The sequence below is a fragment of the Strix uralensis genome, chromosome 2, assembly GCF_047716275.1.
Source record: "Strix uralensis isolate ZFMK-TIS-50842 chromosome 2, bStrUra1, whole genome shotgun sequence".
NCBI classification, from domain to species: Eukaryota; Metazoa; Chordata; class Aves; order Strigiformes; family Strigidae; genus Strix; species Strix uralensis.
In genome coordinates this window covers 80,035,381-80,058,493 of record NC_133973.1, presented here as the reverse complement: position 1 = coordinate 80,058,493, position 23,113 = coordinate 80,035,381, and the positions used below count along the sequence as shown (strand labels likewise).

Here is a 23,113-nt window from a genome sequence, read left to right as displayed (position 1 = left end):
TCCCCAGAGCACACCAAGGCCAGCATTTCATCCTGGACGTCACTCAACTCCTTCCTGTAGGTAATACCCATAACTTCTCTTGTTCCACTGTCCATGTGACAGCAACCTTGGCTCCGTTTGTAGTCGAGGACAGCTATTTCTTGACCAGGACACACAGACACAGCTTGCTGAACGTACACCCCTTCTCACACTTCGTTGGCTTTAATGAAGGACTCCAGTGCTGCCACAGTAAAACCAGTAATTGATACTAAAAACCAGCTCTACCGTATCTTTAGGATTCAGCTTGATTCTGAACCTTGTCTCCTCTGTCCACTCCTCTCTTTCTTGCCCCCCAAGTAGGAGGGATAGTAAAGGGACCTGCCTGTGAAGATGCCAAGCATCCTCCCCAGCCTGGAGCAGGCAGCAGCACTACCACAGTATGGCTGCCTCTCCCTGAACTAACCTGATGGGTGCCCCAGAGAGAGGGGGAGCCTCTCTGACCCACAAATGAGGCAACGCACTAGTTCTACAGCACTGCTGGAATAAAATATAAATAAATCCCATCATTAACCACAACACGGACAGGGTGGGGTAGGACACAGTGGAGCAATTCCCAGGCAACTGAGAGTGCTGAAGCAGATGGTGACAGCCAAGAATAATGTCCTCCGCTGCAATGAAACTGCAGGGCTGAGTAACTGCCAGCATCCCCTGGGAGCTCTGCCCCCCTCCTGCTGTATGCTGAGGCCTCTTACCACTCCAGCACACAACCCTTTCACCACCAGTGGGGGAGTTCCTCTCTGACAGCATGAGCAGGCGAAAAATCAGCGGGTCTCCCTAGGCTTTAGGGCTATTTAGTTCACCACCTTCATTAGGAGGACTGAGGCTGTCATTCAGACACCATATTACCAAAAAGAGAGCAAAAGCACATATACAGATTTAAGGCCTGATACATATTAGCATGCATTACATTTCTACAAGTGAGTAACTTCAATGGAATTGCAAGCATGAACATAACAAATAACTGTATTTTTAAACTCCCCTAATGAAATAGCTGCCAAATATACCTGTAAACAGGTTTGCTTACCTTCCGATAAATCATATGACACATAGCTACCCTCAGCTTCATGCCAGCCCGCTGTACATGATAGAAGTATAAGTGGTGCATTATGGCTAGAATAAGCGTGCACACAGACAGAGCAGCTGCGTAGCAATATGCAAAATTCAAAGCCTCATCTGAGGAATCATAGTGTTCAAAATAATTAATAATTTTTCCCAAAAATATTGGCTGAACTATTTTGAGGGTTTCCTGAAAGAAAAAGAAGGAAAGACAGTATTAACAATTTCATATCATGCCATGCTACTCAAGTTTGTAACTGGGCAAACAAGAGCCAAGTACTGCCGCAAGTCACATCCCGTATTATTTTGTCTTTATTGTGCTCTAAAATGTCAAGCCAATTTTTATCAACATATAATCCAAAAGAAGTATGTTCCACATTAAAATTTAGCTGAATCTTTAAAAAGAACTCTCAATTACCAATAAAAACTTTGATGTTATAAAAATTGCATGCATATGTATTACACTTCCATCTTTAAAGATGTGTCCTTTACAGCCATTCACATACAGTAAAAAAAACCTTTTTCTATTGAGCACCCCACTCAGATACATAAAATACAGCTAAGCCTTACAAAGCAAGTCAGTGGCTTGTAACATCTCAAAAATATTGCTCTGAAACCAGCTATCTGTTCCACATCCATAATCCACAATTATGACTCGAGTTTTCAGTCCCTACGGGGTGATAGCTTCTGAGAGCACACATGAATGTTACAGGTTCTCTGAACAGCCCAGCGTAAACTCACCAGTATGTATCATGCAATCTAAGAGGCCAAGTTTCACATTGCTGTTAGCCAACAAGTACGTTGTATGACATTTTACACCACTTACCTCAATCATTGTGAAAATTCCAAAAACTAAATAGGATTTCCAGTAACAAAGAATAATGGCTTTTGTTAAATGTGGCGTTTTTCCTCTCTTCTTTGCTTTTTGCACCTCTTTATCCCAGTACCTGACAAACAAAACACAAACATGCTGTAGGACAGAAGTAAAATCACAAAGCAGTTACCTGGAATAAAATACTTTCAGACTTAGAGCCGGATTGCCATGATCACTTTTATACAACAACAACAAAAAAAAATATAAAATAAGTTAACAGATAGTCATGTTTTCTCATTCACATAAACACGTAGTACTATAGGCCTATTTGCTCTTGTATAATCACAACAATTCACCACTGTTGACTACTATTGCCCTTGGCATATTTGCCAATGAGGAATCTGTTCGTTCTTTCTTTCTTTCTTCTCCTCTCAGCTCAGACAACCACTCACCTTAGTTAAGAGCCTATTATCACCATCTCCTGACTATGGACTAAACTGAGGCAGCACAGAGTGTCTTTATCTTCCTATAAATTCTGCACTTCCACAGAAAGGTTGTGATGCACAACCCTTTCTCATGTCTGGCCCTTTCTTTTTTCCACTAAATGCTTCAATGAGGATGAGCAGATATGGCACAAAAGCAGAGGGAACTGTGTGCAGCAGTTCTGTCACTCAACACTCCACATGTCTCTCTGAAGGCAAGGATTACAGCAGTAGAGTGGCAAAGACCTTTGCATTACACCACATGTCTGCCCACAAGTAGGACACAATCTGTTCATGTTAAAATCAAAGACAGCAAGCATGATTTTAACAGGAAAGTATCAGAACTTAAGCAGGCTTCTTAAGGCACACTGTTGTCAGACAGGATACTCCCCCTTGCTTCTGGAGGCTAAAAATGTTCTGCCAGACCCTCTGACCTTGCTAGTTTGAGGGCTGAAATGAGTCTAAGGCATGAAAGCCAAATTATTTTGCAACAAAGCACACAAGTTTGAAGCACACAATATGGATAAGAAAACTTTTTTTTTTATTTTTACACATTTTTTTGTTGTTGTTACAAGGATTATAGAATTATTGTCTAAATGCTTTGGCATCAGAATTGAAACTGTAGATTCTGTGGGGTTTGTTGGCCCAAGAGAAAAGGCTACTTCCTTAGGTTGCTATTTATGAATTTTATTCTCTGCTTTTTGGCCAAGTACACTAAAGAATTAAAAATCACTCTTCTTTTTGCATGCTGTATTTTCTACCATTTCACGACTCATGGAAAGTGTGTGCTTTTATTGTAAGAATCACTAGAATGAGTCCATCTACTTTCACAGAAAACTCCCTGAACTGCTTCAAGACTCAACCATGGAATTTGACAAAGCTCTCCAGCTACAAAGATGTTAAAAGCGGCGCTCCTATGACTTTATCACTGATCCTCTTTCTTCAGTTAACTCATCAGCAGCAGGATGATGTAAGACCTGGTCATAATCTTTTGTTTCTGGATTCTTTTTACTTCTTGAGTCATCTCTCATCTCAACCAAACTATTAGGAAAGTTGATTTGGTCTACCTTCACCATGAAGGCAAGAAACAGCTAGGCCACACTTTCTTAATACAGAGGGCACCTCCAACTAGGAGACACCTCTTGCTCCCAATATATTTAACAAAAGATCATTTGAAAACAAAAACCTTCCCTGTTGCAAGGTTCAAGACAATTGCCATAAGCTGTTATTCTTGGAAGATATTTCACTATTAAAAGAAAAAGATAGATCCACCTGTGTCCATGACAACATGAATTGGTACACAGTCCATGAATGAGTATTTATAACAAAATAAAAACACCTCTTAGATGCAAGCTTTAAGATCACAGAATCATCTAGGTTGGAAAAGACCTTGAAGATCATCTAGTCCAACCGTTAACCTAGCACTGACAGATGCCAACTACACCATATCCCTAAGTGCTATGTCAACCCGGCTCTTGAACACCTCCAGGGATGGGGACTCCACCACCTCCCTGGGCAGCCCATTCCAACACCTAAATACCCATTCTGTGAAGAAATACTTCTTAATATCTAGCCTAAACCTTCCCTGGTGCAACTTGAGGCCATTACCTCTTGTCCTGTCGCTTATTACTTGGTTAGACTCATCCCCAGTTCTCTGCAACCTCCTTTCAGGTAGTTGTAGAGGGCAATGAGGTCTCCCCTCAGCCTCCTCTTCTCCAGACTAAACAACCCCAGTTCCCTCAGCCGCTCCTCGTACGACCTGTGCTCCAGACGCTTCACCAGCTTCGCTGCTCTTCTCTGGACATGCTCAAGTAATTCAGTGTCCTTTTTGTAGTGAGGGGCCCAAAACTGAACACAGTAATCAAGGTGTGGCCGCACCAGTGCCAAGTTGTCCTGGTTTAACCAGGATAGGGTTAAGTTTCCCCAGCAGAGGGGGGGAGCTCTAGCCGGGTTATTCAGATACCATGCGGATGGACGTCACATCCTGGCAGGTCACATTTTCCTGGCGCGGGAGCGCGGTGCACTCGTGGTTTTGTACATCGTGCTTCAAACTGCTGTATTTGGTAGCTATTTTGCTCTGTTCATTGCTATCACTATTACTGTTATTGTTATTGTTGTTGTTGGTTGTGTTGCTATTGCATTGTTGTATTAAACCTTTCCTTATTTCAGTCTTGGGGCTTTGTATTTCACTCCCTTTGTGGGGGAGGGGCAGCGGCCGCGTGGTCTCAGACCCCGGCAGAGGCTAAACCACCACACAAGTACAGGGGTAAGATCACTTCCCTGTCCCTGCTGGCCACGCTATTGCTGATACAAGCCAGGATATCATTGGCCTTCTTGGCCACCTGGGCACACTGCTGGCTCATGTTCAGCCGGCTGTCAATCAACACCTCCAGGTCCCTCTCTGACTGACAGCTCTCCAGCCACTCCTCCCCAAGCCTGTAGCGCTGCTGGGGGTTGTTGTGGCCCAAGTGCAGCACCCGGCATTTGGCCTTATTGAAGCTCATACCGTTGGCCTTAGCCCATCGCTCCAGCCTGTCCAGGTCTCTCTGCAGAGCCTCCCTACCCTCGAGCAGATCAACACTCCCACCCAACTTGGTGTCGTCTGCAAACTTACTGAGGGTGCACTCGATCCCCTCATCTAGATCATCAATAAAGATGTTAAACAGGAGTGGCCACAAAACCGAGCCCTGGGGGACACCACTTGTGACCGGCTGTCAACTGGATTTAACTCCACTCACCACAACTCTCTGGGCCCGGCCATCCAGCCAGTTTTTTACCCAGCGAAGCGTGTGATCATCCAAGCCTCGAGCAGACAGTTTTGCCAGGAGAATGTCCTGGCATTTTATCCACTTTACCAAAGTTTAGCATATTTTCAACATACATATATTTCTATACACACATATATAAAGGGTACACAGCTGTCACTTAATTCAGTTTGTGCTCAACACCAAAACCAACAAAAAGCCCTTAAAATTTTTTCTCCACTTTTATATAGAAAAATTCAAAAAGTTTCCATAGCTATTCTACCACAGGCCAGAAGACTCACATAAATTTAAGGAATACTGCAGTAACAGCTGATGAAAAGCCTTCTTTTCCAAGCATTCTGCAAAGTGTCAAATGAATTATAAATAACGTAATAGAAACACTCTAATGCATATTCATTATGTATAACTTGAAAATATTAAAATGCTTCCATGGTAAACAAGTTCTAAATATTACTCTTAGTTTTTCAGCATTTTTAACAGTAGACCTTGTTAAACTTTACAACAAGCTTTCTTAACTTTAGAATAGAAATAAGATTTTCACCTTTGCCAGCAGAAATACAATGAAAGAGAACAATTATTTTCTCCTTACCACTGCAATTCTTCTCCAAGCTTCTCTGAGGAATCTTCTGGCAGCACTTTATACATATCATCTTCTTCAAGCTTCCGTTTATGGCCAATAATAAATAAGGGATTCAACCACCTATTTAAATACAAATTATTAATAAACTGATCAGCAGACCAAAAGAGTAATTTCTCTACATATTAATTCAATTGCTTTATCCCTTTCTTCCCTCTTCTTCTCCTGTGTCACTCAACATCCACACATTTTACTGCACTTTTCTGTTACCTAAGAATTGTCACCTCTATTTTACAAGTAAGAAAGCATTTCCCATTTCCTAAAACTGTTTATGCCCCATAGCACTTTACTCTCAGGCATCCAGACAGCTAGTACAACTCTTCTTGGCCTTAAGGCAACTGTTTTGTTACAGTATTTCCCTATATTTAAGGAAAATTAGCATTCTTTAAACATTTAGGAAAAAAAAAAAAAACCACACTTAATCCAACTATTAAAATATTGACAGAATTCTAAATAAAATTGTAATACATATTAAAAGACATTTTTTGTAACTAGTATGGCTACTAATTTATATGAGGAAAAAACTGCTGTTCAACTGCCACCCTGACAAATATTAAAGGTCAGTAATTTAAAGACAAGCACTCAAATGTAAAAATGGGTAAACAATGGATCTAGAACTGATCCTATCCATATTTAGAAACATGAGTGAAAAATACGACAATATAAAAAATATAAACAAAAAAGTCACAGTGTGTAGGATCAAAAAAGGAAAATATTGTCTAACAGTTCAGTTTCCTTAGCGGACAGATTTTTAAAGAAGTATTTTATGAGAGCACTCTAAAAACAAGTTGTAATAGCACTACTGTAGGTCTGTTGGAAAACAGACTATTTTGTCAGATGAAATTACACTGTCAGGGAACAGTAAGACTAGGCTTTTATGCACTTAGATCCTTCTTCAAGCCTGAAATACAGGTAAAGGAGGTCCAAACAGTTTCAGTTGTCCTCCACTGAGAAGACAGATGCATGGCAGAAAGCACAAAACTGACCAAGTTCTTCATGAGATGGAGCACAAGAGAATGGTACCTCTGAAACAGGCATGGCTTAGTGGGGACAAGGGAGTTAGGAAACTTGCAATTTGTGTTTAGTTTGCCTCTCTACTGAATCCATGATACTTGGTTTCCAGGAGAAATGTGGATTTTGGCTCTCAGGCTTGTTTCCCATAGTACTTTCTCAGCTGGTCAACACAATCAGAACCAAGAGGTCGGGGATGGACCCGTTTTGGAAAAAAATACTCGAGCACTCACGGCTGTCAATTGCCTGTGAAAGTTCGTAACTGCTGCTTAGTTTCTGATGCTTAATTATTCCCTGACTTCACCAACACTGTTTTTAAAAGATCACCTGGTGCACTGGGTGAAGCATATTATCTTCTGGAAGGCCAACATGTGAGAATCCAAAACCGGGATGGTTTACAATGAAGGCATTTATTTATTCACAACCACAGCAGTCGTCATGAATACTCATAAACTAACTTTGCATTTCTTGCTCGGGCATGTTCCAATTAAATTTTGTATACACTGGCTTATAAGAAGTTTGTTGATTAGTTTTAGAGAGGGTGTAGGGGCAGGTTGAACCTGGAAGGCGGGGCTCAGATAATTTCTTCAAAGATAGAAGTGTTGCAAAAACCTTTTTCACAGGCTCCGTGGCACAACTGCATTTAACAAATTGGATTAATAGTGTTCTTCCTTTACTACTTAGCGTGTTAGCACAGTGTTTGTGTGACTCATTCAAAGACTAAGTCTCTATCCTTACAGTAGCATCTTTGATGCCTAACAGCCCTTTTTGAACTCTTGGAGTGAGTATTGAAGATCTGTATATGTGAGCTGTTAAGTCCTCAATGTATCTTAAAAGTACAATTAGAAAAAAAGTACTTGTCAGACAAGTCTGTTGCTTAAGCTGTATAGTGAAATAGCATCAGGGCCCAAATCACTGCCACGAGTTCCCTACAGCTCCTGACAAAAAAGTCTCGAAGATCAATAGCTCCAACCAGCAGAAGAGCTTCTGCCTGGTTTGACACAAAGAATCTGCTCCATCGAAACACTTCTTTTTCAGATTCAGTTCTTGCTGCCAACCACAGGTAAAAAGCAGACACGCGGCAAATAACCTCAAGGCCATTAAAACAATTTCTGCCTGCTGGATGAGAGAGACTCTATTTGCTCCAGGACAGAGAGCTATGGGAAAGATCTACAGACTTCAGTTGACTCATGCAGCCGATACCAAGTGTTTCTCAGCTTGCAACATCAGTATTAGCCTACAGCATACTCCATAAACAAGTCACAGGTCTCCTTTCTGACAGAGGAGGATAGAGAACAAGTTATCTTCCCAACCCCTTTAGCATCAGAAGCAGGATGAGGCAGCTCTTTTAAGAAAATACAGGGACAAATCCTTTTCACATCTATGGAAATGGTTATGAGATTCCAATAGCTACTGTTGCCAAGCTGGTGAAAACAAAAGTCATTCTACCATTTAACAAGGAACATAAATGGGATATTTATTACAGAATCACAGAATGACCGAGGCTGGCTAGAAAGGACCTCTGGAGGTCATGTGGTCCAAACTCCTGCTCAAGCAGGACAACCTAGAGCCGGCTGCCCAGTACCACATCCAGACAGCTTCTGAAGATCTCCAAGGACTCCACAACCTCTCTGGGCAACCTGTGCCAGTACTCAGTCACTCTCACAGTGAAAATGTATTTCCTGATGTTCAGAGGGAACCTCCTGTGTTGCCAATTGCCTCTGTTCCTGTCAACAGGCACCACTGAGAAGAGCCTTGCTCTGTCCTCTTTGCAACCTTCCTTCACATATTTATATACATCAGTGAGCTCCCCCTGAGCCTTCTCTTCTTCAGGCTGAAGAGTCCCAGCTTTCTCAGTGTTTCCTCATAGGAGAGATGCTCCAGTCCATCATCCTTGTGGCCCATTGCTGGACTCTCCCCAGTATGTCCATCTCTCTCTTGTATTGGAGAGCCCAGAACTGGACTCAGGACTACAGGTGTGGTCTCACCAGTGCTGAATACTGCTGTCCATTATTGGCACGTAGCAGAATACACAGAGGAAAATAAAAAGACATTTAAAAAATATACTCTTTTAAAAAACAAAACAATGCTTTTAATGTTACTCTGTAGAACACCACTCCTTCACTCGTACCTTTCAAAACATGGCAAAAAACCATAACCAGGCCACAGGAAGAACAATGCTTCTGTTGAGGGCGACTCCTTTATCCTGATGTCTGTTTGATTCAGCACTACAGCCAACAGCAGAAGGAAGTGTTGACCATAGCCACAGAGTGGCTTGCAAAGTAACCAGATGAAAGATAATGGTCTCAAGTCTACAAGATTGCTACAGTCATTGAGCTTATCCTTTAGCCTTAAACTCTCAAAAAAACCCCACAAAACTTACTGATGGTACACCTACCTCCGCTGAGTTCTTATGGTTTGTAGCAAATCCCTTCTGTCCTGCCATCCCCACACTAATCAAGTACTGTATATAGTATGAGACTGAATTTCCAAATTAAATAGTGGATGGAGATAATAGTGCAGGGTAAAAACTGCCAAAAATCTCAAGGTTTTCAGACTATGAGCTCCAGTGAGACCTAGTGCAAACTCAGGGCTTCTCACATTTTTCCGTTAGTTAAAACCATACTTTTGAAAACAGTAATACACTGCACTACAACCTCTACATTAACATTAAAGAAGGCAAAGAAAACCAATCCAGAGTATGCAGAAAACTGTGGTAATTCATTGTGACACATTTATTATAACGGACAATATGACAAAGACTCAGCACAAGTTCACATGTTTCTGTAGGGTTAGGAAAAAAAAAGGCAAAAGAAGAAACAAACATTTAAAACTCAGCAATTGTTGAGCTTTCTGAGTACTCTCCCCCAAAACACTGGTCTTCAAGAGCCATTGCTGTGGAGGTCTTAAGAGTACACAAAAGCTTTTAACAGTATGTTGTCTTACTGTAGACTATGCTTGAAAATCTTCAGAAGAAGGTTTAAAATTTTTGTTTTTAAATTACTCTTAGTACTTGAACAGCTTTTAGCCCACGAGTGATGTCTTCTATCTGCGCACTGCAAATTCTCAGTACAGCAAGAACAGTTCAAGTTTCACCATCTCACTGATGCGTCCTGAACTTCATGCTGGAAGGTCTACTTTCAGATAGAAGACTTAGCAGATGTTCACATTCAGTCATTAAAGCAAAAATTTCTACCAGGGTGCCAACATGCAGATTACACCCCGTGGAATTCTCTGAACTGAAGCAGAATTGAGACCAACCTATTTCACACAGCCTGCTGTTACTCGAGTCACACTCATAACAAGCAAACGAACCAAGCCCTTCTCTTTCCTGAAGGCTCAGTTAAAGGGTGCTGTAAGAGGGTTGTTAAAAGAAGCTGACAAATAAGGCAGTGGACTACATAAAGAACATCCCTGAAACCTCAACTTATCCATAAGAGAAGACTACTTGTTACAGTGGTATGTCTTTTGTCCAGAGATCAGCTAACACTGAGCTCTTCAAGGGGGGATTAAAAAAAGCCCACAGAAAAGTAGGATTTGTTATGAACACAGAAACCGTGCAAGCTGCATTATTCTTTAATAAAACAGCTAAAATAGCAAAGAACATTAAAGATGACATAGAGAAATGGAGGTAATATATAGACAGTGATGCAAATTACTCCTCTTATCCCAAGGATGGACATAAAATGGACTCACTACCCATCTATTGCCTGAAGAAAGAGAGAAACAATGGGGTGCGGAGGAAAGACTTGCAGCTCAGTCCCACATTTATGTATTTCCTTCTAAAGAAGCTGTTCAACTTAAATAAAAATAGGATCACTTAGTCATTGTCTTCTCTTTCCCCAGGTACCTTCAAAAATTCTTACAGGTACCTTCCCCAAGTACCTATAAGAATTTTGAGTAATGGTTTGGTTCTTACACATCACCTAATTTTAGTTACTCTTTCAAAACACAGGGTTCACACGATGCCTTTCAAAGAGCTTAGCCCAAATTTTTGGTAGCATGAACTACATGTAAAAATGCAAGTATCTGGAAGAATCCTGAGTACCTTCTGTTCTGCTGGGAATGCTTCTGTTCTATCAAGGCGATTAGCCGATCAAAGACATCAGTCTGGAAAGAAGCCCAGAATTAGTCCCTGTTACTGCCAGAATACTGATGTCACCAGGAACAAAGATTAAAAAATACATTTGAAAAAAAAAAAAAAAAATCACTCCGTAACCTGGTGCAAACCCAAGAGATAGCCAACTGCAAAACTGTAACTCACTGTTCTGACCCCAAAAAACCTTCCACCTCTACAGCAGTACCTTGAGCACTGGTAAAAAAAGAAAGTGATTCATTTCTGAACCAGCAGATACACAAAGACCACAATATAAACATTCACTTCCTGCATTTCCCTACTCCCGGGCCCTGACATTACACACCCTATAACATTACAACACAGTCAACCAGCCACAATTTACTTGATTGTTCAGGAAAGTGCAATTTTTACCAGTTGTAACTAGAGCAACTCCACCAAGATTTTGAAAAGCCTCTAAGGTCGGTCTGCAGAAAATAGTATGACAGAGTTTTCTTACCCTCGTAAGAGAAGTGAGACCTCAAGGGGAGTTCTCAAGCCATCCCCTTCTTCATAGAGACAGCATGTAAGAGAATCAGGCCCTGCTATCCAAAAGGTAGGGTCATTATGCAATCAGAATAGTAATGCTACTCTGTTTCATACATGAAATAAAATTTCCTAAATGAGAAAGCTTGTAAATTTTGCTAGCATTCCAAAAGAACTTCCTTTCAGCCAAGGAAGAAACACATTACAGATCGGTACATTAAACTAACAGCAGTGTCCAGCTCAACTGGTTCATTAACCCAGGAATGGGACCTGCTGTTCCTCTGGATTTATATTGCGTCCTGCTTGCAAATGCTCAAAAAAGTACCATTCTCACACTGCTGAGCAGGCTTGAAGAGCCTTCCAGAAACCCATGCATATATTTTAGGTTCTTCATGAACTGAGAAAGTTTAAAAAACACAGTCAAGAAGCGTTCGCAATTACGTTACAAAGCTGACACAAATAAAAAAAGTCCCAAGGTCAAAGGACGTGTCTGTCGGGGCCCTGGGCGCACCCACAGGCTTCAGTTGCCCTGACCAGCCCCATGACAGTTACACCACAGTCGCCCACTAACAATGTACCTTCCTCCGCATAAGTGCAAAATTTTGCTCTCATCAGTTTCACAAAAGCCCTTGCTTTATCACTGGCCAAGCCAGAAAATCAGACTACATAGACTACTTTTGTAAGTAGAAAAATCTTTTCTTTTTGTCCTTCTTTATTTGTAATTATAGACAGAAGTTTAACTTCTGGGTAATTTTACAGCAGCCAGTCAAAGCCACATTCTGTATATTCTCACCAACTACTTCCTTAAGGAGGTGGTTTACGAACTGCATTTTCCCCATTCCTCTCAAGCCTATTTGTGCATTACATTGCAAGCATCATCTGTTTACACTCAATGTCCAGTTATTTTTCAACAGTTGCACAGGAAAGTCTTTGTTTACTCAAATTTTTCCATAACACTAGGATTTCATCCCCTTGAGCAGCTTGGAAGCACTACTTCAGCTCCTAAGCTGCAAAGTAACACATATTTCTTTCTCTTTAATCACCTACTTTGGAGCTAGTTTTTTTGTAAAATGAATGGGATTTCCTCATGGGACCTTTTGATTACAAACCCACGTTGCTTATCCTCCATGGCTTACCTCAGGTGTCTACCTGCTTTGTTGTACTGTGCATTATCCACCTTCATGACTTCAAGTTCTACACCAGCAGTACAAACCCAACACTGCTATGTGGTTGCTCTCACTCCAGAGAGATGGGATGTATGCATGGGATGTACAGACAGAAGGACAACACACTGACAGTCTCCAGTGTTGTTTTGCAAGAATTCATAAATATCACTGCAACAGTCTGTAGTCATTATGTGATTACTGTTTTTTTAAACCTATCTCTATTTCACATGCTCACCCATTCTCTTCAGTAAGCTGCCTTTTCCCAGTTCCCCTTACCAGTCACCTACAATTAATAAAGTAAACAAAGTTCTGGTGTTTCTTCAGATTCTTTTCAACTGGTGTTTTGGTTGCAGCTTCCCTCCCCAGCTTACTGTGGCTTAAACAGTAGATTTTCTCATTGCTTACAGTAGGAAAAAAATAGAAATACAATGAAATTACTTCAAAGCCATATTTACTCAAAAACACCCTTCAGGTTTCCAGTTGCAATGCCAGACCATATTAACCTTTTCATCTCATCTTCCAAGCTGTTGCTTTTTCACAGTACAGTGTAAGCAGCTAAGTTGCTGAACATCCACTTTCTGATGCTGACGGTAACTCAATTGGTATTTGATTGCATTTATTGCAGGCTATTTCCATGCTGTTCATCTACACTGCATCAGCCAGGTATGAAATATCCGATTACACTAACATACTTCCTGATATTCCAGATGACAGGAAGAACAAACGGGGCGGGGGGGGGGGCAGGGAAAGAAACCCACAACATACTGTGGCTAACATTTTCTGCAAGGCCTGGAAGCTGGGAATGGAGGAACAGCATCACCTGCACCTGTGGCATTCCAAAGACTACCATTAAAATATTGTTTCCAAACCCAGCATCCACATGCCAAGAACAATATCCAAAATACCAAAGATCTGACACAGAGGTCTTAAGATTATGCCGTATAAGTTTTAGCACAAGGTATTTATTGAAGTAGGGCCTAAGTAATTACATAGAGCAAAGTGAAAAGAGTTCTTCAATTTCACAGAAAAGAACTGATTATCCAAACAAGTATCTAATCTCAGGTTAGTTACTATCGAAACAACTTAGTTCGAGTGGGTAGTTTCATCACCATTTGAAAAAAACAACCTGTAACACAGCTTACATACATGTTTAATAGAAAAAAAGGCAACCAACAGCAACAAAAAAAGGCTCAAATCCTGAAACCCAGTTACGCAGAAAGTCTAGTTGAGCATAATGGTCTCTGATTTCAATTTTCGAAAGAAAATGCAAATGCTGAAACCTAATGGTAGCAATTTCTATATTAACTTCCTTTCTGAGAAGTAATGGAAATAGGAAGAATTAAAGCCACCTGTGAGTTCACACTGGTATTACGTTGGGTGCCAAGGATACAAAAAAAAAAAGATGGAATAGATATTGGTCTTTTTAACCTTCCACTGGTGTTATCTCCCAATGGTGTTATCTCCCTCCTGCACTCTACTTATGGCCTTGATGAATTTTCTAGAAGTGGGGGAAAAAAATTATTTTTGGAAAAAAAGAAAAAACCAACAGCACAACATACACCTAATCTTGAAGTTTTGCAGGAACTGTAAGAGGGACACAGTGTTTCATTATACTCAAACAGTTCATCTAATTGCATATCTAAGCACATATTTATGGCAGATAGCAAATGCTAACATTCCAATAGTTTATACACACTTGCCATAGTTGATATAATCTATTTAGCACTCTTTACCCACATATTTTAACTTCATTAGCTCATAAACGATGATTTTCAAACAATAATTTCTTCTGCATAATACAATGCAACAAACAAGCAAAACTTACAAATGAATGCAGTAGTTCAAGAGACTGAATGATTCAAATTTGACTACAAGATATTAAATACCTGACAAATAAACAAACAAGGCATTATCTTCAAAAAAAGTCGTATGGTCCTCAGTCTTCTTTCAATCAGGAGAAAAAAAGAAGCAAGTGTGATTTCAATCTCTGGGTATTGAAAATGTGTTTTCTGTTTATCTATACTGAAGATGCTTACATATTTCTTTACAGTTTCTTACAGTACCACAATCATTCTGCACCAATAAATCAATAAATTAACTAAAAATTAGCTACCTCAGAGATCTTTATAAAGTGGCATCTATTAGGAATCATCATCAATTTCAGGCATTGCCAGTGGGAATTCACTAGGTATCAAAACAAGATCCCAGGCAAATCGCAAAGCCCGATGCAGCTTAATATTTTCATTCATTACCTGAAGTAAATGTAAAATCCTCACAGGCAAATCTATTCACTGACACAGTAAGGCACATGGATCAGTTTTAAAATGGTGGCACTGCTGGACTCCAGCTGGAACTTCCAAAAAAGGCAAGGAATTATTTCTCTAACTTCTTTCAATGCAAGACAAGATACGCTTTTGAAGAGAGCCAAGTTACAGGACTAAAATGCAGGTGATACTTAGGCTTACTCAGAAGTCCAATAAATCAGGCAGTGGCACTTCCAATTCTAAGCTACAGGGTGAGAGAGGAAGAAGTAGTTAAGGAAAGTGTGTAGTTATTTACACTGCTACAAGAGAGGTGTGTGACATGACTGCATTTGACCAGACAAACAGCTACATACTGTGCAGTCACCACTGAAAATCTTGGGACTTACGTGTTTGTGCTTACCCCATTCATTAAATCGAAAGGTTAAGATTTTTTTTACTCTCCTCCCACTACAAGTCAAAGCCATGAAGAAGACTTAGTGGTTTTGTCTTTCTCCCTAAAGCACATGCTTAGTAAGCCAAGAACAATGTGTCAGGTGCCAACAGGTAATCATAAACCAATCATATTCCTTGGAATCATAACTGTGCAGATGCCTTGGGGCAAGTTTTCAGTTCATGTTTTAATGCTGTTATTGTAATGGCAACTGCCACATGTCAAGTGATGATGTAAAAAGGCATCCTGCCTTAGGATGCTGACAGCGTCCAGTGATCCAAAGGAGCCAGGAACTTGTTACAGTCACAGCAAGTCTGTGACAGATGAGTAATTACAATTATTACTAAAAATAAATTATAAATATATGAAATTTAGCAGGACTTTAATCTCTTTTACTTCTCTGAACAAAAACACTGTATACCCTTTCCAGGGTGTTCCAGCTTGCCCTCCTTCTCATGTTATTAATGGGCCAAAAGTTACCCAGTCTTTTAAAAATTTAATCATAGCTCATGTTTTGTAACTTCCCACCAAAGTGGGTTCGATGCCTGAACAACAGAGCACATAAAAATTCAACTGCTGTATAGCTAGAACATCTTTGATAAATGGAGCAAATGCTATAAGCAAATAAAAATACACCTGCTTCTTAATGAACATGCAAGCTGAAAAATAGGTTGTTAGAAAAGAGAAATACTCTTACCATGTACAGTTATTAATTTAATAATCCCCCCCCCAGCATGAAAAAAGACGTGAAAAGTGCTATTTTCAGCTGCATAAAGTATGGAGCATAAGGCTTTTTAAACTCAAAACACTTTCTACAGCAGAATAGCTGTTTAAACATGAAAAACACTGGACTGAATTCTCTCTTGGACGGACCTAAAAAAGAAAGCAAATCCTCCTATCCATCCTTCAAAGCTCCCATTCTCACCAGCAAGCTGAGCAAGCAATAAAAAAAACCCAAACACCATATATGAAATACATCAGAAGTATACCCGAGCACTGCTAACTCTGTAACTGAACTACCAGCCAGAGCTTAAAGTTTGGTGAGCATGGGAACTTGTGACTCTGAAGGTCGGCAGTTCCAGTAATATCTGGATCATCCAGAATGACAACGTAGGCTTTGATAATCCTGTGTTAATATACTTAATTCAGTGAGAAATACAGAAAACAAGAATATTTTGCAACTGCTCTGATCTTCATACCTCAGCCATAAAGTTTTTTGTTCTTGTAACATCCAGACTAACATTACACAAGGGATGCATTATAAAAATAATATTCACACATAATCCAGATGCTCCTCTTTCCCATGAATGTACTACTAGAGTGTTTAACGTTCATCAAGCTCATACTTGTCAAAGTCACAACCCAAAAGCAAGAAGACAAGCTTTGAACAACAGGAGAAGAATGTGTCTTCAGCCTACACACTCATTACCTTAGTTTTATAATTCAATGAAAACACGACTTCTTTTCTCCTGTGAGTTTGATCCTGCTTCTGCCAGGCAATAATTTTAGCTTTTCTTTTACACCACTGGCAACAAATGAGAAGGTGCTTCCTTACAATGGTGACATTGCACTTTTGAAGCAAAACATAAATAAAACAAAATTAAGAAGGACCCTTGCCCAGCTACCTGAAATGCCCTACTTTCTACCCCCACTGACAGCAAACAGTCAACACCTGGAATTTGGAGAGCAGAGCAGGCACACTCGAGCACTGCACATTGGTGGTTGCCACTACTCTCAGGACGGCCCTCCTCAAGCACTGTTTTTCCAGTTCTCCAGCTGAAACCATCTCAGAATATTCTGTGTGAAACAGCAGTTAAAATGAAGCAGTGCTGAAGCACTACTCGCACAGCTGTCTGTCGGATGCTATACACTTTGTTGAAAGGAAGAACAATTCTTAGCTACCCTTAAAGTTAGCTTCACAGCTAATGAAGGGTGTTTTAATACTTCCTTGATTTTATGTAAAACAGTATTAACTTGCAGAAGAGTGACAGTCGCTGCTTACCCAATGTAAGCCACTGTAGCCATGATTTCAGATGAAATTTTCACTAAGAAAACACTAATGCTTTCTGACTAGAAATAAGGATGTACTGGTATTTTTCATGATCACATGCAGCACAGGTGAGAGAAGAGACTTTAAAAGGGTATTTCCACTGCTGTGAATTACACTGCTAAGAAAGCCTGAAAAACAGTACATAGGGCAACTTCTAAAGCTTTTCATACTGCATTAAACCCTTTTTCAAAGCACAAGCCCTACAGTTGTACACTACCATCTGACTGCAAAGCATGAAGTCCCAATCAATCTCTGGACTTTCAACTGGCCTGTCATCCCACAAGCACAGACTTCCACAGATTCTACCCTCTGCACAATGAGAGCCTACAAACAAGTTTGAGGTAAGAAGAACCTTTCAGGTGCTTGCCTGAAACTTGGGAAATTTAAGGTACTTCGTTGTTGCTGTTGAACACTTCACTGCAATACGTGGAGATTGATACAAAAGGCCTAGAAAAAGGACAATAGGAGCAGTCAGAAAACTAGCTACGAGCACTGCACACTTCCTTTTTCACTTCTAGATGGGTTGTTGTTGGCAGAACTACCAGTAACACCACAAGATCCCAGCAAGGGAAAGGGAACAAACCAGAAGCAGCCCTGGAATGCTACGTGGCCAGCCGAGGTTCATCCCATTCTGTCTGGATTTCCTAGCAAAGCCATTTCCAACATGGGCACCCCTGGTGTCAAAAAAGAAATTACAAGTCAAAACACTGAACACAGGGAGTTCTGCGCAGGCATACAACTTCCTTTTTTTTTTTTTTTTTTCTGCACAGAGTGCCTCTGAGGACATACCCTTGACTGAAAATTTGTTTAGCTAAACTTTGTTGGGGCTTTTAAAATCCCCCTACCTTCCAAAAGGGATTTCTGCTCCTGCTCAGTTGCTGATAGGACCAAAGAGTTTTTTACTTATGTTTCAGAAACTTTCAAAAAAAGAGCCTCATGTGCCATGCCCTCTCTCCACTCCCCCTCCTCCACCACATAACACCATAACACAGCCTGTGTGTCCCAGCTCAGGCTACACCAGGTGAAGCAGAATACGTGCTACCTCTGTAACTGCTCTCTTCCAAAGGGGATCTGCTAAAACAGACAGGCTCGATGCTCTCCCATTTCACTTTGCACATCTTTTCCTATTGTATTTCAAAGCAAGGGTGCCCATGTTGGAAACAGCTTTGCTAGGAAGTCCAGACAGAATGGGATGACCTTCAGCTGGCCATATATTTCAAAGCATATACTTCCAAGTCGAGCTGTAATCCCTCACTGCATGGGTATATATATAGTTTGAGTAATTATATACATACCCATGCCAAGGTCCCCACTAATAAGAAAACAAGCACTAACTTTGGACTAGTAGTCATCTGGTCCCGTAAAGGTTTGTGGTGACAGGGTAACAGCCCTCGCCTTCGCTCTGTGACACCCTAAGCCCCCCTAGAGCCCAGGCAGCCGACTGCAGCCGAAGCGTGGATGAGAGCAGCCACTCACACCGGCAAACCCCCACGCAGCTTCGCAGTTCAGAAACCACCTCCTTCACGGAGGGGGAAAGCCCCACGCCGAAAGTGAGATTAGCAAACCCTGCCGAGCTAAGCACTACCTGGCCGCGATCCGTTAGGCAAGCGGGGAAGCAGCACAATGGCAGGGAGCAGCCCGGGACCGGGCAGAGGACGCTCCCGCCCTCCCCGCAGCCACCGAGGGAATCAAACGTGTGCTCGAAGGGGGGGACGGGGCCGTGCTCGGCGCCGCCCGAGGGCTGCCCTGCCTGAGGCGGGCAGGCCCCCCGGGGCCGGGCTGTCCCCAGACCGCGGTCCGAGCTCACCGCCCGGCGCAGGCTGCCGGCTTCACCTCGGGAGACCTCGCCTCGCCCCGCAGGTGGCGGCGGGGCTGCCCCGGCCGGCGGGGATGACTCGCCGGGCCCGCGGGGGCGGGCGGCAGGTCGGGGCCGAGCCGCGGAGTCACTGCCCGCAGCCGACGGGAGAGCGTTGGCAGCGCCGGCCGCCGCCTCCCATCCCTCCCCATCCCCCCCGGCCGCCGGGGCACCCGGACCCTCCCGGGGAGCCGCGTGAAGCCCTTCGCCGGGACTCAGCATCCCCCCCACCGCCGGCTGGGCCCCGCAGCCCAGCGGCCAGGCGAGGCGAGCGGCGCTAAGCTCCGGCGCGGCGCCTTTCCCCCTGCCCTCGGCCGGGCGCTCACCAGAAGAAGAGCCGGGAGCAGAGGTTGGCATCCCGCAGCGGGTTGGGCTTCTCCTCGCGGGGCACCGCTTCCATGCCGCCCGCCACGCCACGCCAACCCGCCCGGCCGGCGGCGGCGAGGGCGCAGGACCAGAGGCGACTTCCCACTGCTTTGCCGCCGCCGCCGCTTTGCCGCCGCCGGCCGGCGCTGTTTCCGGGAACGCCGGCGCCCCCCGCCTCCTCCTCCTCCTCCTCCTCCTCCTCCTCCCTCTCCCTCTCCTCCCTCCCGCCGCAGGACGCCTCCTGCCGGCCTAGCTCCCCCGCGTCGCCCGTCCGGGCGCGGAGACTGAGGCGGAGGCAGAGGCGCCGGGCAGCCCCGGAGGCCGCGCCTCCCCCCGCAGGAGGAACAGGGGCCGCCCCGCGGCGCTGCCGAGCTCCCCGCGGGAGGGAAGTGGGGCCGCACCGCCGTGAGGGGGCACGGGCGGACCTTGGTCCCCTCAGCGCGGGCCGGGTCGAACAGGCGGCAGGCGGCCGCCGGCGCCGCGGGGGGCTCTGCTCTCCTCCCCCTGGATTCTCGCCGGTGTGTGCCCCTTGCCGAGGGAAAGCGTTTCCTCGGTGCACGCAGCGCCAGGCAAGGGGGCCCCGCGCCTTTCTGGACAGAAAAACACGTCGCGAGTCAGGGGCGAGTCCAGCTGAAGGGGACGAAACCCCACCAGAAACGCTTGCTGTCACCTCTCCTTCCCCCATGTTGCAGATGCTTCTATTATGAAGAAAACAAACAAACAAAAAGACTCCTCGTCGTTTCACAATGTTTAGGAGCGTCTGGTGGTACAAAGTAAAGTAGCTATTTAATTCCTTGAAGCAATTCTCTAAAAGTTAAGCGAGCAATCACCGTGCTCCTCTCTAGTACTGTCACCGCTGCCTGCCACAGGGAGTGTGACCCAAGGGAGTAGAGGAAACTGCAAGAGACCAAAGAAAATAGGAATGCAGGACGTGTATCTGAAGTAAGCAAAGAACAATTAATCTCCATGAAAAAATAGTTGGCAGAATGAGTCCCTGCCATGCTGTTACCTCTCTGCAGTCTCAGAATCACAGAACGGTTCAGGTTGGAAGGGTCCTCTGGAGGTCAGCTGGTCTAACGCCCCTGCTCAAGCAGGACAACCTAGGGGCAGTTCTCTTGAAAGATCTCCAAGGAAGATCTTGGAAGATCTCCAAGGTCTCCACAGCCTCTCTGGGCAACCTGTGCCAGTGCTCAATCACCCTCACAATATAAATGTGTTTCCTGATGTTCAGAGGGAACCTCCTGTGTCTCAGTTTGTGCCCGTTGCCTCTGGTCCTGTCACTGGGCACCACTGAGAAAACCCTGGCTGGGTCCTCTTTGCACCCACTGTACACACTGATAAGCTTCCCCTGAGCCTTCTCCAGGCTGAACAGACCCAGCTCTTGCAACCTTTCCTCATAGGAGAGATGCTCCAGTCCCTTCAACATTTTCATGGCCCTTCACTGGACTCTCCATGTCTCTCTTGTACCAGGGAGCCCAGAACTGGACACAGGACTCCACACGTGGCCTCACAGTGCTGAGGGGAAGGATCATCTCCCTCAACCTGCTAGCAACACTCCTCCTAATGCAGCCCAGGATACCATTAACTTCTTTGCCACAAGGACACATCACTGGCCCATGTTCAATTTGGTGCCCAGCAGGACCCCCAGGTCCTTTCCTGCCAAGCTGAAAACCAGTTGGGCAGCCCCCAGCCTGTACTGGTGCCTGGGGTTGTTCCAGGTGCAGGAGTTTGAGCTTCTCTTTTTCAAACTTCATGGGTTCCTGTCAGCCCATTTCTCCAGCCCATTGAGGTCCCTGTGGATGACAGCACAACTCTCTGGTGTGTCAGCCTCTCCTCCCAGTTCTGCATCATCAGGGAGCTTGCTGAGGGTGCCCTCTGCCCCATCATCCAGATGATTTATGAAGATATTGGATAGTTTTGAACCCAGTGTCAACCCCTGATCTACACCACTAGTTACTGACCTCCTACAACTAATCACAACCCTGATCTCCTAGACTCCTTCCCACTCCAGCTGAACCAGCTGCAAGACAGGCACCATTCTTACGTTCTGTTCATTCATCTCATGCCCCCAGTAGCAACCAGCCCTATCTCTTCCCACTAAAATGCATTACCAGTGAAACAATTAACAGGGCTGGCACCTGGCCTTCATTAGAGGCATCGGAGTTGCCATGTTGTTGAGCTAAAAGAGAGGTAGGGTCTGGGCTACACTGTATTACTGAAGAAACAGCATCAGTTCGAGCTTGCAAGTATGTCATAATAACCATAAGTCAGAAAAATCAAGCTTAAGCTTGCTGTCAGTGAACAATGACAGGGCTGGCAACAGCATGCACTGTGTGAGCGTAGACAATGTTCCACAGAATTTTGCAAGCAATAAGCAGTACACATGTCAACAACTGTCTGTAGATCCTTCCAGATTAAAACAAGGAAATAAATTTATGGAAATGGTGCAGTGGTTTGAAAGGACAGGCTTTAACAAAACAGTGCTTATGCATTCCAGAACCTGAATAATTAATTTAAATCATCTCCCAAAACATATGAAGAAAAGCTCTGCCCATCAGCAAAATCTGGCAGGTTTAGATTTCTGTGAAGCAAATTTGTCTAACTAGATACTCAGAATTAAAAGCTATGATGATGCAATGCAAGTCCCAAGATGTCAATAAAGTTTGGGTCAGGCAGTGGGAGAAAGGAAGACGTAAACTTTAAAATTGACTTCTATTCATGAAGCATTACCTTTGTGAAGTAGATATGCAATGACTGACTATCCAAATATTTCTTAGTTTGGACAAGGGAATAGAATACTGGTCACGAACAAGTAATTTATTTTAAGAATACAGTTAAAAGTATTAAAGTAAAATATTAAATTATATTTTTCCAGTATTATTGTAATGGTAGGAAAAGGACAAAGAACGAATCTTAAGAAATATATTTTTCCTTTGCCAGCATTATCAGTGACAAATGTTGACACTACTTAATTTAAAAAAAAATACTAGTGTTTACTTCTAAGTCCAAAACAAAACACTCTCTGAAGTTTTGGAGAAGGGAAAACTAAAAGGGAAGGGGAAAATAAAATTCAACCAAAACAAAATAATATCCTGAAAGCCAAATTAATCTGTAACTCTATCTGTCAAGTGTCCAAGTAACCATTAGAAACTGATGCAGTAATAGAGAAGTGTGAAGCTATTAGCAACAGAGATGCTCAGGAGAATCTGAGACAGCACATGGAGAGAAAGGGGAAGGGAAAATAGCACAGTGATGAAATTAATAAACTTCTTACTGTTTTAGGAGAAAATAAAAACTACTGCCAATTTATCCATTGAATATTTTGCTATGGCAACGGTATAGTCACAACATGGAAAGAGCAAGATACATAACAATCTAATCAAGGTGCACCATAGTAAATCTGTAACATGGATAGCAGTCTAGTAAAGCCAACTACTCAAATAGGGTAATGGCCAAATTAAGCCAGTGGCATCTGAATTAAACCTGTTATCCATATACGTTGTGCTAGGGAAATCAATTCGATGATCACAGAGGATGTCACAAACATGCAAACACACAAGATTCCCAGTGCACAAGAA

General features: G+C 43.1%; 1 protein-coding gene across 7 annotated transcripts in view; it reads right to left on the bottom strand.

Moving 5' to 3' along the window:
• ABCC4 (ATP binding cassette subfamily C member 4 (PEL blood group)) overlaps nucleotides 1-19,684 on the bottom strand; it is a 155,872-nt gene extending 136,188 nt beyond the window's left edge. For all 7 annotated transcript variants that reach the window (XR_012627605.1, XR_012627606.1, XR_012627607.1 and 4 more), the window contains exons 1-4: nucleotides 19,496-19,684; nucleotides 5,746-5,856; nucleotides 1,922-2,042; nucleotides 1,064-1,285 (exon numbers count right to left, since the gene is read on the bottom strand). Coding sequence is in view for 4 of the 7 variants with exons in the window: in XM_074859423.1 (XP_074715524.1) it covers nucleotides 1,064-1,285; nucleotides 1,922-2,042; nucleotides 5,746-5,856; nucleotides 19,496-19,569 (528 nt within the window). In the remaining 3 variants the exon portion in view is untranslated. The remainder of the gene's footprint in view (nucleotides 1-1,063; nucleotides 1,286-1,921; nucleotides 2,043-5,745; nucleotides 5,857-19,495) is intronic.
• Between the last annotated feature and the right edge of the window lie 3,429 nt (nucleotides 19,685-23,113).